The sequence below is a fragment of the Orcinus orca genome, chromosome 15 (genome assembly GCF_937001465.1).
Source record: "Orcinus orca chromosome 15, mOrcOrc1.1, whole genome shotgun sequence".
In the NCBI taxonomy this organism is placed as follows: domain Eukaryota; kingdom Metazoa; phylum Chordata; class Mammalia; order Artiodactyla; family Delphinidae; genus Orcinus; species Orcinus orca.
Window position 1 is genome coordinate 23115114 of NC_064573.1, and position 14133 is coordinate 23129246.

General features: G+C 39.8%; 1 protein-coding gene across 3 annotated transcripts in view; it reads right to left on the reverse strand.

Moving 5' to 3' along the window:
* Positions 1 to 435: 435 nt before the first annotated feature.
* Positions 436 to 14133, reverse strand: part of SKA1 (spindle and kinetochore associated complex subunit 1) — a 36451-nt gene continuing 22753 nt past the window's right edge. For all 3 annotated transcript variants that reach the window (XM_049697898.1, XM_049697899.1, XM_033421428.2), the window contains 5 exons: positions 12062 to 12186; positions 9844 to 9941; positions 6246 to 6383; positions 1602 to 1771; positions 436 to 757 (listed from right to left, as the gene is read on the reverse strand). In XM_049697898.1, coding sequence (XP_049553855.1) covers positions 609 to 757; positions 1602 to 1771; positions 6246 to 6383; positions 9844 to 9941; positions 12062 to 12186 — 680 coding nt within the window. In that variant the 3' untranslated portion in view covers positions 436 to 608. The remainder of the gene's footprint in view (positions 758 to 1601; positions 1772 to 6245; positions 6384 to 9843; positions 9942 to 12061; positions 12187 to 14133) is intronic.

Sequence of the window (14133 nt, forward strand, 5' to 3'; positions counted from 1 at the left end):
ACAATCCACCCACTCATTTTCCATGACCTTACACGTCTTATTTTATCATCTTTTTCATCTCAAAATACTTTTATTACAATTTCATTACAGGCCAATGTTTACAGACTGATTTACACTGAACGCATTTCAGGTAAGCTGTTCCTTAACCACACATGGGAAAGCAGAATAACCACGTGGATGGGCTGCCTCCAAATCCAGCTTTTGCCTATTGACTGAAATATCATTAGTGGAATTTAGACACTAATGACCTTTAATTCCAAAGAGCCTGGATATCCTTGATCTTATCTTCTTGAAATTTGACTTTTATTATCACATTTGCAACCGTCTTACTGGGGTCAGCAGCACTGTCACTAAGCACAAAAACTAAATATGAACATTTTTATGCCTAGAACAGAGGCTCACATGGTAGGTGATTAAATATTTACTGTAAGGAAGTAGATTTTAAAATATACATGCTTTATTTATTTTTAAGTTTTATTTTTACAAGAAACAAAGAAAATGAAAATGAAACGGCTAAAGAAATTATATATAAAGAAATTACATATAAGGAAACTATAGGAATAGCCTCTATCCCCTACTGTTGGCTGGTTCAAAAGCTCACAAGGGCCTTATGTTATAACATATCGGGTAAGTCCTCCCCCTCGGACCTCTGATAGCCTCCGGCAGTGTCGTAAAATATTCAGTATCACGTGAAATCTCTTGTCAACTTTCAAAGCTGTGAACTCCTTTATGTCAGCTTCCACTACAAAATAATGGCCTGAAAATAAAGATATTAATGCTAATTTTTATTAGGACAACTTTCAAGATGAGTCTTTAATGTATTACATTATGACTACGAATGGCATTAATCACTTTTTCCTATCATTATCCAAGCACAGTGAGAACTGGTATTCTTGCTAAAATAATAATTATTCTTTAAACTGAAGTTGCATAATGTTTACTGTAGCATTTCAGAAATGTAGCCCTGCTTATTATATCACTGGCTATCTGCTGGTATCTTCTGAACAATTCACTTTTCAAGACGCGATATGGTAGTGGTTAAGAGAATGAAACCCACAGCAGCTTTATCACTTAACTGAATGACCTCGGGCAAGTAACTTAAGCCTTCTTTGCCTACTCTGAAAAACAGTAATAATAATAGTACACAACTCATAAGGATGCTGTGAGGACTAAAGCCCTTAGTACACTATCTGGCACACAGTAAGCGCTATAGTATAAGCATGAACAACCGTCATCATTACTATTCTAATTCTGAAAATATTGGATATCATTCCATAATAGACTCTAATGCCGTATTTCTCAGCCTCGGCACTACAGACATTTTAGGCTGATAATTCATTTTGTCAGGGCTGTCTTGCGCATTATAGGGTACTTCAGCTGCATCTCTGGTTTCTGCTCACTAGATGCCAGCAGCACCTCCAACCCCAGCTATAACAACTAAAAATGTCTCCAGAGATGGCCAAATGTTCCCTGGTGGGAAAACTGCCCCTGATTGAGAACTACCTCTCTAGAGTTAGAAGTTTCTGGAATTAATCTTGTTTCTCATGTTTAGTTACATTCCAAACAGTTGACATGTACACATATATATACCCTCATTTTACCTTTGGTTTCCTTCGTTTCTTCATCAATAAATCTGTGATAGAGATTTCTGGCCACAGAACTCATGGACTTTTTTGGTTGATGTAAGATCTTATATTTACTAACTACTGCCTTGTTGATTTCTTTAATAACATCATTAATTTGACAATAGGTTAAGCGTGATTTCATGTACCTGTAACAAAGAAAATGATTAATTTTTCTAAAGAATCATCATACACAATTGTTTTCTTTGCAAAACATTTACATATGATGACTTTATACAGTAGCAAAGCTATTAGTACTCTATATAAAAAATTTTATACCAACTTCCAAATAAACCAGACACATCTCAACCGTTGAAATATTAGAGACCACAATATATTAGTGCTTATCTTCCCTAGTTATGTCTGGATACATAAATTCCTATTCTCCACCTACAGAATTAACATTACAATTTAAAATAGGCTTTCAAACTCTGATTCAAATAGACTGATTAATTGCAAATAGAAGTTTATTGAAATATTTTTAAATGTTTGTGAGCAAGGGAAAGAAAAATTTAAATATTAATAAATTATATAACTCATACCACTCTAGTTTCCTGCAAAAATGGATCTGTTCAGAGAGAAAAAGAAAAAAGGAGGAGGAAGAGGGGGAAGAGGAGATGAAGGATGACAAATGTGACAACAAAGATGACCATGCTGATCGAGACGAAGAAGAACTGATGGTGCAGGGGCTGCAAAGGGACAAAAGGGCCCGGAAGTTAAGCTGCACAGTTGGCCAGCAGAGGAGAACTACAGGCAGCCTCGACGGACAGCTCACTATTCATTCTGAACTCAAATGCCCTTAAGCATTGTCTCTTTCACACTAAAGCCCATTCTTCCAATCCAATCTCCCTCCTGCCCATCCTCCCAGTCATCAGGGTCTTAGAATATAAGAATAGGAGACCCTTGATTCTGAGTGGTCTGTACAGACCAAAAACAAAATTTTCATGATCTGCTTCAATTTTTCCCTTCAATAAATCATGGATTCATTATGTTAAACTCTGTCCTTTGCCTCTATTCAAAGGGGCAGTTTTCTAATCGAAACTTCCTTAAGATAAAATAATACATAAATATGTTTAAAGGAAAATGTTCATATTGACCAAAACCCATTCATTTTCATTATTCCCTTCCTTTCTAGATTCATTTTCACCACTCATTTTTCTTTTTTTTTTTAACATCTTTATTGGGGTATAATTGCTTTACAATGGTGTGTTAGTTTCTGCTTTATAACAAAGTGAATCAGTCATACATAAACATATGTTCCCATATGTCTTCCCTGTTGCGTCTCCCTCCCTCCCACCCTCCCCATCCCACCCCTCCAGGCTGTCACAAAGCACCGAGCCAATATCCCTGTGCCATGCGGCTGCTTCCCACTAGCTATCTACCTTACTGCGTTTGTTAGTGTGGATATGCCCATGACTCTCTCTCGCCCTGTCACAGCTCACCCTTCTCTAACCGCAATTTCCACAGTTGATGCCACAGCTCAACACAATGCAATTCCTTTAAATCATGTGAACTATTTCCTAATTTCCTCAAAACAAGTGCCAACGTTTTCTACTTTAATTCCATCTCAGTATTAACTTTTCTTTTTTTTTTTGGTTTTTTTTTTTTTTTTTGCGGTATGCGGGCCTCTCCCTGCTGTGGCCTCTCCCGTTGCGGAGCACAGGTTCCGGACGCGCAGGCTCAGCGGCCATGGCTCACGAGCCCAGCCGCTCCGTGGCATGTGGAATCTTCCTGGACCGGGGCACGAACCCGCGTCCCCTGCATCGGCAGGCGGACTCACAACCACTGCGCCGCCAGGAAAACCCTGTATTAACTTTTTAAAGATAAATAAAGTCCTATGCTTGGAACACATTCTTCCTTATCCTAATCTTCTAACTTCTCTCATTCGTTAAATAACTCCTTAGTTTAAAAATGAATACTCTAGGGCTTCCCTGGTGGCGCAGTGGTTGGGAGTCCGCCTGCCGATGCAGGGTACACCGGTTCGTGCCCCGGTCTGGGAAGATCCCACATGCCGCGGAGCGGCTGGGCCCGTGAGCCATGGCCGCTGGGCCTGTGCGTCCGGAGCCTGTGCTCTGCAGCAGGAGAGGCCACAACAGTGAGAGGCCCGCATACCGCAAAAAAAAAAAAAAAAAACTCTACCATGACTATTCTAATATCCTTCCTTCAAGGAAGCATTTTCTGAAGACCCTTCTATTCCAATGTTCTCACAGCCATTTGTTCTTCCCTTTAGCTCAGCCGATGAGCAACAACAATAACAACGACAATTTAAAAAACCGAATAGCATCAAACAGAATTTTAGCGACAATAAAGCTGTCAATAAAGGAAAGGACCAAGTGACCAAATCAAACAAACAAACAAAAAAACTAAAGAGAACTGTCAGCCTCATTCCTAGTCTCAGAACAGTAAAACTGCCAGATATTTTTCAAGTGGCTACTATGCATTTGAAAAGATGGTCAACATCCTATGTCATCAGGAAACTGAAAAGTAAAGCAATCAGGTACATTATACTTACTAGAATAGCTAATAGAAAAAAACGGACAAAACTAAATACAGGTGAGTATGGGGAACAACAGGAACTCTCATTCTGCTGGGAATGCAAAATGGTACAGCCACTCTGGGAGACAGTTGGACAGCTTCTTACAAAGCTAAACAGTTTTACCATAGGATCCAGCCATCATACTCCTAGGTGTTGACCCAAGTGAGGTGAAAACATGTCCACACAAAAACCTGCACGTGAATGTTCACAGCAGCTTCAGTCATAATTGCCCCAAACTGGAAGTAACCAAAATGTTGTTCAACAGATGAATGAATAAACAAACTGTGCTACACCTACACGATGTAATATTAGTCAGTGATAAAAAGAAATGAGCTATCAGGCCATGAAAAGACACGAGGGGAACCTTAAATGCATATTACTAAGGCTACAGTGTATGACTCCAACTATAGGACACCCAGGAAAAGGGAAACTATAGAGACAGTAAAAAGATCAGTGGCTGCCAGGGGCTCAGTGGGGAGAGATGAAAGGGTGGCATACAGGGTATTTTTAGGGCAGTGAAACTATTCTTATCATGGTGGACACATGACATTACGCATTTGTCAAAATCCATAGACTGTACAACATAAAGAGTGAACCCCAATATAAACTACAGACTTTAGTTAACATCTAGTTAATAGTATCTAGACTGGTTTATCAATGATAACAAATGTACCACACTAATGCAAGATGTTAGTAATAGGGGAAACTGTTTTCAGGTATGAGAACAATGTACTATCTGCTCAATTTTTCTATAAACCTAAAACTGTTCTAACAAATGAAGTCTATTAATTAAAAAACAAACAACAAAATCCAGATGGACAACTCTCAGACAAGTAAAATAATCATGCCCTTTGCCCCAGGGATTCTCCTCCTAGGACACTATCTCAAGGAAATAAGGAATTATAAAATAGACTTGTTCAAAAGAAACTTCATTGCACCATTCTTCATAACAATGCAATCAACCCAAATACTTAATAACTTTTATACTTAATAACTATTATACAACTATTAAAATCCAAGTTTTCCATGATAGTTAATGATGGAAAAATGCTCATGATAAAAAAAAAGTAAGTAAACTATATTCACAGAATAACTACATTGTTGTAATGACAATCAGAAACAACTTGTTATGTAGGTGAAGTTAAAATATAGAAGGAAATACTCTCTCTTGTCTGAGTGGTGGAATTACAGATGAGTTATCTTCTAACAACAAACATTTTCTAACAACGTGCATTATTTGTATAAGAAAGTAACAAGGAATGTAATAATATAAAGCCAGAAGTTAAGTAAAGCCCTGGAATTATGAGAGTTTAAAAACACGGATTTCCATAATTGGTTCCCCATGTCATCTGTGAAGAGCAAAGGAGCCCTCTCTCAGGGGAGGCATCTTGTCTTATTCACCCTGTATTCTTTTCCTCAGCACAGACTCAAACAAGTGTGTGGCATAAGTTAATGGACAAATGGAAACCGAACAAACACAGCACTCTCTGTTCTAATTCTCAAACCTATACAACACACTCACTTTCCTTAAAATTGCAGCAAAACTGAAGCTACTTCCGAAATGTAACTGGATAAATCTGTATCATAAAATGACCCTGAGAGGACTCAACAACAAATTGATCCATCTCTAGATCTCTCTATGAAAAGGTTTTACAACTAAACAAAAAACATAGGTTTTTTTTGTTTGTTTGTTTGTTTTTTTGCGGTACGCGGGCCTCTCACTGTTGTGGCCTCTCCCATTGTGGAGCACAGGCTCCGGACGCGCAGGCTCAGTGGCCATGGCTCACGGGCCCAGCCGCTCCGCGGCATGTGGGATCTTCCTGGACCGGGGCACGAACCCATGTCCCCTGCATCGGCAGGTGGACTCTCAACCACTGCGCCACCAGGGAATCCCAAAAAACATAGTTTTAAACATCTTCAACAAAAGATTTCCTGCATTTTCGCAGTACAATGTAAAACTATTTTAGAAAAGATCGATGTTGGAACACAGCATGTTACAATTAATATAATCAAGGCTTATACTTATCAACATGTATGTTGATTATTAAAGAGTTGAATTTATCTTAAAATTTATCTTAAATACTTACGCAGGAATGCCACTAAACTCATCAGAAGTTACAAATGGCATTTCTTTAACATTTTTTTGTTCTTTGGAGGGCTTCTTTGTGGGTGCAGCTTCTTCAACTTTGACGGGTTCTTCAGGGTCAAGATCTGATCCATTAACACTACAGAATAGAGATGCACAGATGTACAGGTAATCGTCAGAATTCTGCAGCATACCAGAAAGCTTTGCAACTGAAAATGATCAGTATCAAACACATGATTCATCTTGTTATAAGTTTATAGCCAACCTTTTTTTCTATCCCTACCCCTAATGCTCATGAAGATCTGAATAGTGAGAATGTTAAAAAAGCAAGTCCCTAAATCCTCAGTAATATAATTGTTGTTTACACACTCAAAACATGGTGTAAGTAGAACATGCGCCAAACATCTTCATCAGTTACCCCACTGGTTCCTCAAAGTCAATATGCGTAAAGTTGAATTTAACTTCTAAATGGCTTTTCTTCCTGACTTCCCTATTTCTGGACATGGAAACATCAATCACCTTACATTTCTATCTTTCTAATTTATCCCATTGGTTGCTAGTACAATAAGTCCCCTACATACAGATGAGTTCCGTTTCAAGAGTGCGTTCCTAAGTCCAATTTGTTCCTAAGTCCAACAAGTTAGCCTAGGTACCCAACTAACACAATCAGCTATATAGTACTGTGCTGTAATAGGTTTATATACTTTTCACACAGACCATACCTAAAAAACACACACAAAAAATAAAGAAAACATTTTTAATCTTACAGTACAGTGCCTTGAAAAGTACAGTCGTGCAATACAACAGCTGACGCTTCTTAGCAGTACCAGCTACATCACCGCTGCTTTTACTCTTGTTTCTGGATATCCCGGGCTTGAAATAAAGATACTGTACTACTGTACTCTATACAATACTGTACAGCAAAGTACACAAAAGCACAACCACTTGTAGAGGATGCACACATGTGACAATGCCCACATGTGGCAACGTACGCCAGACACATGAACTAACTAACATGACTGGACATGCGAAAGCATGTTCACATCTTTGAAAGTTTGCAACTTGAAGGTTCGTAAGTAAGGACTTACTATATCAATCCTGCCTGCTACAGACTCATTTTAGTTGCCAGCAATGAGTATGGGTCACGCTTGGCTCAGTCCTGCCCAATTTCTGGAGTCAATGAGAAGCCTAATATAGCTCCTACCCACAAGCAAATAGAGTCTACAAATAGGCTGTATCTTTAGGTTGTTTAACTGCCAAGGAAGGAATGGAGCCCTGTTGCCAGCAGCAAGTCAAGCGATAAATGGAGATGGAATACAGGAAAGAGAAGATCCAACCCAGGAGCAAGGGAAGGGAATCCCAGGAAAGACAGGGAAGTGAGATCCCAAGATGACAGCTGAGTACCAGACACAGAGAGCAACCAGGCCTGACTGAGGTGGTGTGATGAGGATACGGCCACGTGGTGGGTTGTCAAGAAGAAGATGCCCAATGTTATGGTAGCACGATCCTTACATGAATCCTAACCTGAGACTCCACGGTAAGCCTGGCTGATTCTTACCTGTACTTGCTTATCTTTAGGCCCTGCTGTGTGTATCAACTGAAAATAACCATTTCTACCTATAGAAAGGTTCTGCTGTGGCCTGGCCCTAAAAGTTGATGCTAGGCCATAGTGAGTTTAGAAGAAAATTCCTCCTATTCCTCGGGCCATATTCCTGCTGGGGAGCCAATGTCCAGCCCAACAACCCTGGCAGATATCCTATGATGACCTCTGTTCCTAGCATTTATTCATGACCTTGCCCACTAATTTTCTCTTCTTGGAGTGAAATTCCAAGGTATCCTGACATACAAGGGACTCTGTTGAGCTTATCTGTTCCTGGAGACCTTCAACTATCAGCAGCAACATGGCTCTTTTCCTACACAGCAAGGTTCGTGCCTTCCTTTCAGTTTTCAAACTTAAGCAGTATGTTGTTTGTGTAAACACATACGCAAAACTGTGATTATCATAAACTCCAGGATGATTACCTCTTTGATAGAGGGAGGGTCTGCAATAGAAAAAGTGCTGTAGGTACTGGAGTGTCCTATTTCTTAATCTGACTGGTGGATACGCTGATGTTTACCATGCTTCTTTAATTTACACTAATTACTTTAATTTACACTAATTACTTTTCTGTATATACGATACATTCGGAAGTTAAAAAGTTAAGTTAGCCATGGAATGTTTTTACATACTTGGAGCCCCCTTTTAGAAATACAATTTTGTAAATCAACTATACTTCAATAAAGTTAAAGAAAAAAAGAAATACAGTTTTGGGCAGAGGACTGGAGAGATGGGAGTGGAGACATACTGGAAAGACAAAACACAGGAGCTCCCCAATCATGAAGACAAAAGATGACGGAAGATCTCGTGGAGCCAGGCAATCAGAGGGAGGGCAGGGACAGACAAAACCCCGCAGAGGCCGAATGGACGGCTGGGGCTACGAGACAGAGAGACAGGTTGAAGATGCCGAGTTCCTGTCTAGGTGATGGGTGGGTAACAAGGAGACAGTTTAGTCTTAGACACGCAAAGCTGGAGGAGAGAACAGCTCATTCATGAGATTCCCAGCAAGCGATTAAAACAGAACTAGATGCCATGTCAAGGCCAGAGTTGGACATTTGAGAGCATTAATAATGGTGTTAAGTTTAAGCGTGAGTAAAACAGAGCTTTAGGACACACTTGTAATTTAAAAGAGGGCAGAGAAAAAGGAGGCAGCCTAGTCGAAGATGTAGGATGACAACTAAGAAAGCACAGTGGCAGTGCAAATAACAGAATTTCAAAAAGATGGGCAGCAAAATAAAATGTGAGAAGAATCAGGGCAGAAGAGGTATTTTTTACCTCTTTGTGACCTTCAAACAATCATTTTCATAAGTATGGTAGTAATTAACAGCCAAAGGCTAGGTTTTAGGGGCTTCAGGAAAAGGGCAGGCACGAACATACACTGGCAGTGAACAGACAGAGGTAGGACAGTACTTTGAGGGTAAAAATAGAGCTAAGTTTTTGTTCCGTGAGCTGTTTTTAAGATGGGAAGCTCATTAAGTTTAGTTTTACCCTAAGGCAGTGGTTCTCAAGGGTCAGGGGAAATTCTGCCCCGCAGAAGACATATGGCAATGTCTGGCAACATTTTTCATTGTCACAACTGGGTGGAGGGGTGGAGGTGGGAGGGGATAGAGGAGGCTACTGATATTTAGTTGGAAGAGGGCAGGGATGCTACTAAACATGCTATTTTCACAAAAAAGAATTATCTGACCTAAAATGCCAATAGAGCCAAGGTTGACAAACTCTGCTCTAAGGGAAAGAAATGAGAAAAAGTAGAAAAAGACAGTCTAGAGGAGACTTACCCTTGGGAAAGAGGGGGGACATTTTTCCCAGAGACTGTGGGATAAGAAAACTGGTAAAGATGGGGGAAAGACTATTTCTTGTATAAGTAACAAAACAAAACAAAACAAAACCCTGGATAATCACTAACAAAATTGCAAGCATATAGAAAAGCAAAAAGATTTGAAGTGTTTGTTTTAATAGTTTGATAAAACCAGATAGTAAAAATAATTATAAACATACTTACAAGTTCTGGGTTACTGTTACTTGAGGCAAATGGGGAGGAATGTTTTCTTTGAGATGTTCCACATCTTTATAATCTTCTTCAAGACATTCAAAGAGTTCCTAAAATAAAAAAAGAAAAAGCTCACAAATAAGCATCTGTCCTGCCTGTGTGTGTTTTAACATGTTAGACAGAACATGAAAGGGGCTTCCCTGGTGGTCCAGCGGTAAAGACTCTGCACTCCCAATGTAGTGGGCCCAGATTCGATCCCTGGTCAGGGAACTAGATCCCGCATGCCGCAACTAAGAGCCCGCATGCCGCAACAAAGATCCCGCATGCGGCAACGAAGATGCTGCATGCTGCAACTAAGACCCAGCGCAGCCAAATTAATTTTTTAAAAAAAGAGCATGAAAGACTACGTACCACAATCACAATGATTCTGAGTATTCAAAACGCAGAGCGGTGAAAAAGCACTGAATACAGCAATATTTAAAAAGAGCCCTTTGGTTCTCGAGCTGATTTTGGATGGCGATATATTATTTTTCTCTACTGGATTTTTTCAGAGGACAATTGTTAGAATAACATTACAACAGGCAGGGTTGACATTCATGTCTTTCTAAAATACTTTAACCTTGGGAAGCAACTGAAAAGTATATGAAAGATTTATGTTTCTCATTCTGGTAAAGTGCTTTTGTTGACTTAGCAAACGTTCCCCAGCACCAGAGTGAGAATGCATTCCCAGAACACAACGATGAGATACTGCTTGGAATGGCTTTCATATATTCCAGCTTAATGAAAATTCCTACTTGATCATAACCACTTTCATTTTGTGTTGTCTTTATTTAACTTTCTCTAGAACTTGAGGTTATGAACTCACGCAAATTTAATAAGAAAAATACTCTGTACCTTCGGATTCCCATCATCTGATTTTCAATCATAATGTAAACAAAAATTCCAAATAGTCTTTAATCCTGAGTTGAACATTCTCGAAACCCACACCTAACCCTGGGCATTCTTGGGCAGGGTAGAAGTGAAACCATTATTGGTTTCTGTTTTGAATTTGTATAACATCTTTCTTTTAAAGAGATGAATGATGTTCAGAGATACTAATTTCATTTCAACTGATAGTAGGATAGGCACAATCATGCCCAGTCCCAGAGCTGAAAAATCTTTACACACATTGAAGATTATAAGGCTTGAAAAGGACCAGAGAGGCCACCTTGACCATATCAATGGCTCTAAGAGCATGAGGTAATTATGGTACAGATTGAATAGTTTCCCATCCCATCAGAAAGTACACTAGCACTTTGATTAGGTGAAGGCTTATTTAGAATAAAATGTGAATGAGGCTCAAGTTTTTCTTTGCTTGAGAATCCTTATACTATATTCTATAGAAATAGAGAAATGCAGAATAGAAGGGACCCAAGAAATAGTTCAGTATGACCCATTACTTTTCAAGTGAGGACACTGAAACCCCAAGAGGAAAAATGACCTTCTCAGGGTGGCAGAAGGTGCTTCGGGGAGCCAGGGTGAGAATCCACATCTCCAAACCCCAGGGCAGGCATTCCTCCTACACCACGCTCCCAGGAGATCATTTATTTAAATTAAACCTACCAAGAATTATTTAGGAGAGACTTCTCTGGTGGCGCAGTGGTTGAGAATCTGCCTGCCAATGCAGGGGACATGGGTTCAATTTCTGGTCTGGGAAGATCCCACATGCCACGGAGCAACTAAGCCCATGCGCTATAACTACTGAGCCCACGCGTCGCAACTACTAAAGTCCGCATGCTCTAGGACCTGCGTGCCGCAACTAATGAGCACTCATGCTGCAACTACTGAAGCCCGCACGCCTAGAGCCCGTGCTCCACAACAAGAGAAGCCACCGCAATGAGAAGCCTGCGCACTGCAAGGAAGAGTAGCCCCCGCTTGCCGCAACTAGACAAAGCCCACGCACCACAACAAAGACCGAACACAGCCAAAAAAAAAAAGAAAAAAAGAATTATTTAGGAAATATTCCTTTTTAGTAAATAGACTGGCTACCAGCATGGAGGAAGAAACACATCTGGAACTCTGGAGTCCTTTATACTGGGAAAATAAAATGCAAATGGCACTCTTTACCGTTAATAATAACTTACAAAGCTAAGAACATTATAAACTTAAAGAATCCTTAAGAATTCCCTGGTGATTAGGGAGTCTGTATCTATCGCCTTTTTATTTTGTTTTTTCACTAGAAAACCATTACCTTGAGTGAACTGTTGGTTTGTTCTTGATACTGAATTTCCAATTCCAATTTATTTAGAAGTTCATTTACTACAATGATCTCATCTCCTATTTTATTTAATATAGTCTTCAAGGTAGGTTCTTGCCCTATTAATAAAGATAAAATGGAAAATAAAATGTATAGAAAAGCAAAAAGCATACATGTATCCAACTGAACTCTTGGGACAGAGCTCTACCTTAAAGAGACACTGAGGGTTGAGAAAGAACTATTGTTTCAGCCCCTAGGAACTGTCTCTATGGATAATCTTAAGAACTCATTTCTAAGTAATATGAAAAAAAAGGAAGGGAGAGATAATTACACTGTTTCCCCTGAATCTTTTGCTTCTGGAGAACTGTTCCACTAATAAAACACCTAGAAATGCTAGATAAAATACACACTCCTTTACATGCATAATCGAGCTCTTATGAGAAAAAGGTAAATCACCAAGGGCTTCCACATGAAGAGCGAACCACAGACCAGGCAGTACGTGTCAGCTGATGCTGCAGCAGCCCTAATGGTGGTGGGGTGGGGGACGAGGTACAGAGGAATGCTGGAGAGAGGAGGCTGCCACTCTCAGCAACCTAATATATTTGGTTTTAATGGGGATAAGAGCCAAGGCTTTGGGACTTCAAAGCACAGGATGCTGAAAGTGAGAATCCCTAACGAGGCCAGGATCCCTCTTCATGGGCTGTATCTTCAGTGAATGTGTAAACCTGAAAAATTCTAATCACTGGCCAGGAAGATAAGCTTATGTTTGGACTGGCCTGCAAGAATGGGTGGGAGGCAACGGAGAGTAGCCTGCTCTCAAATTCCCAACCCCACCTCCTAATCCCTCTCTCTAGCTTCCTAGATACGAGGATGGGAAAACCAGAGTCCTCTCCGCCCTAGAAATAAGAGAAGTAGTAAAAAAAAGAATTTTTAAGGGCAGATCAAAAGCACAAAAAGGAAAACTATCCTCACAATCAAATCTTTCCATCTTCACTTCTAGCAACCAAATCATGAAATACACATAACTGAAAACATCCTGTGACCACATCTATAGATTACAGATGCAGTAGAGTGAAATGGCTAAAGCCTCCAGGCCTGAAGTCAGAGACACCAGTACCTGCCCTCAGAGGGTTACTGGGAAGTAGGAAAGTACATATAAGATGGGTGAGCACTGTGCTTGGAACCTAGTAAAGCACTCAGTAAAGGCAAACTATTATTAATCGACGTAATCTAATAAAGCAATGCAAATTGCATTTGACAGTAGGTTCATAACAACTAAAAGAAATTAACAAGTAAATTAGAGTATTGATGTCTCTGCTGAGATTAATTGCAGGGGGTAAATCAACTAGCTGGATATACTGGTATCTCAAATAACTTCGTCATCTAAATTTCAGGGCCTTGTTTGCTGATTTATAGTAAAATAAATTCACTACTTTTGATAGTAGTGATCTAGTAAATTACAGCAGCCAAAGTGGCAAACAAATTACTAGGCTTTCCTAAATAGGCCATGGAACCAAACAGACAAATTGTTCTCTCCACGTACAAATGATGGTTACCCAGTGTGTAGTTATCTAACAGGTCAGACTGCTTCATCCAGGCTTCATGCTTTGATGGGGTCATTTGAATTCAAGGTTTGATCGTTAACAGATCTCTAAATTATATTTTTCCAATAGTAATCATGCCCTCAGAAAGAGAATCTGAAGAAGAGTACTTATTAAAAACCTAAATGTCCTTTTTCAGATTTTTCAATAAAAGTGGCATAGAAGTAGACAAGTACGACACTGGGAATCGGGACACAAAACCTGTAGTTCCAACTGACTACCCATGAGCTGGGGGACCGGGGCAAGTCACCTGACTTCTGAGCCTCAGTTTCCTCATGTGCGAGACCAGGGGGCTTGAGAAGATGAACCCACAGTCCCTTCAGCTTTAACTTTCTACAGAATATGTCAGCCACCAACGGTAAAATGGATGAGGCCCTTTATGAGTGGTTCCCAACAAGAGGCGGATAATATCAAAGTCTCAGAAGGACATGTATAATTTGAAGGGACATTCCAACAGTATAATTT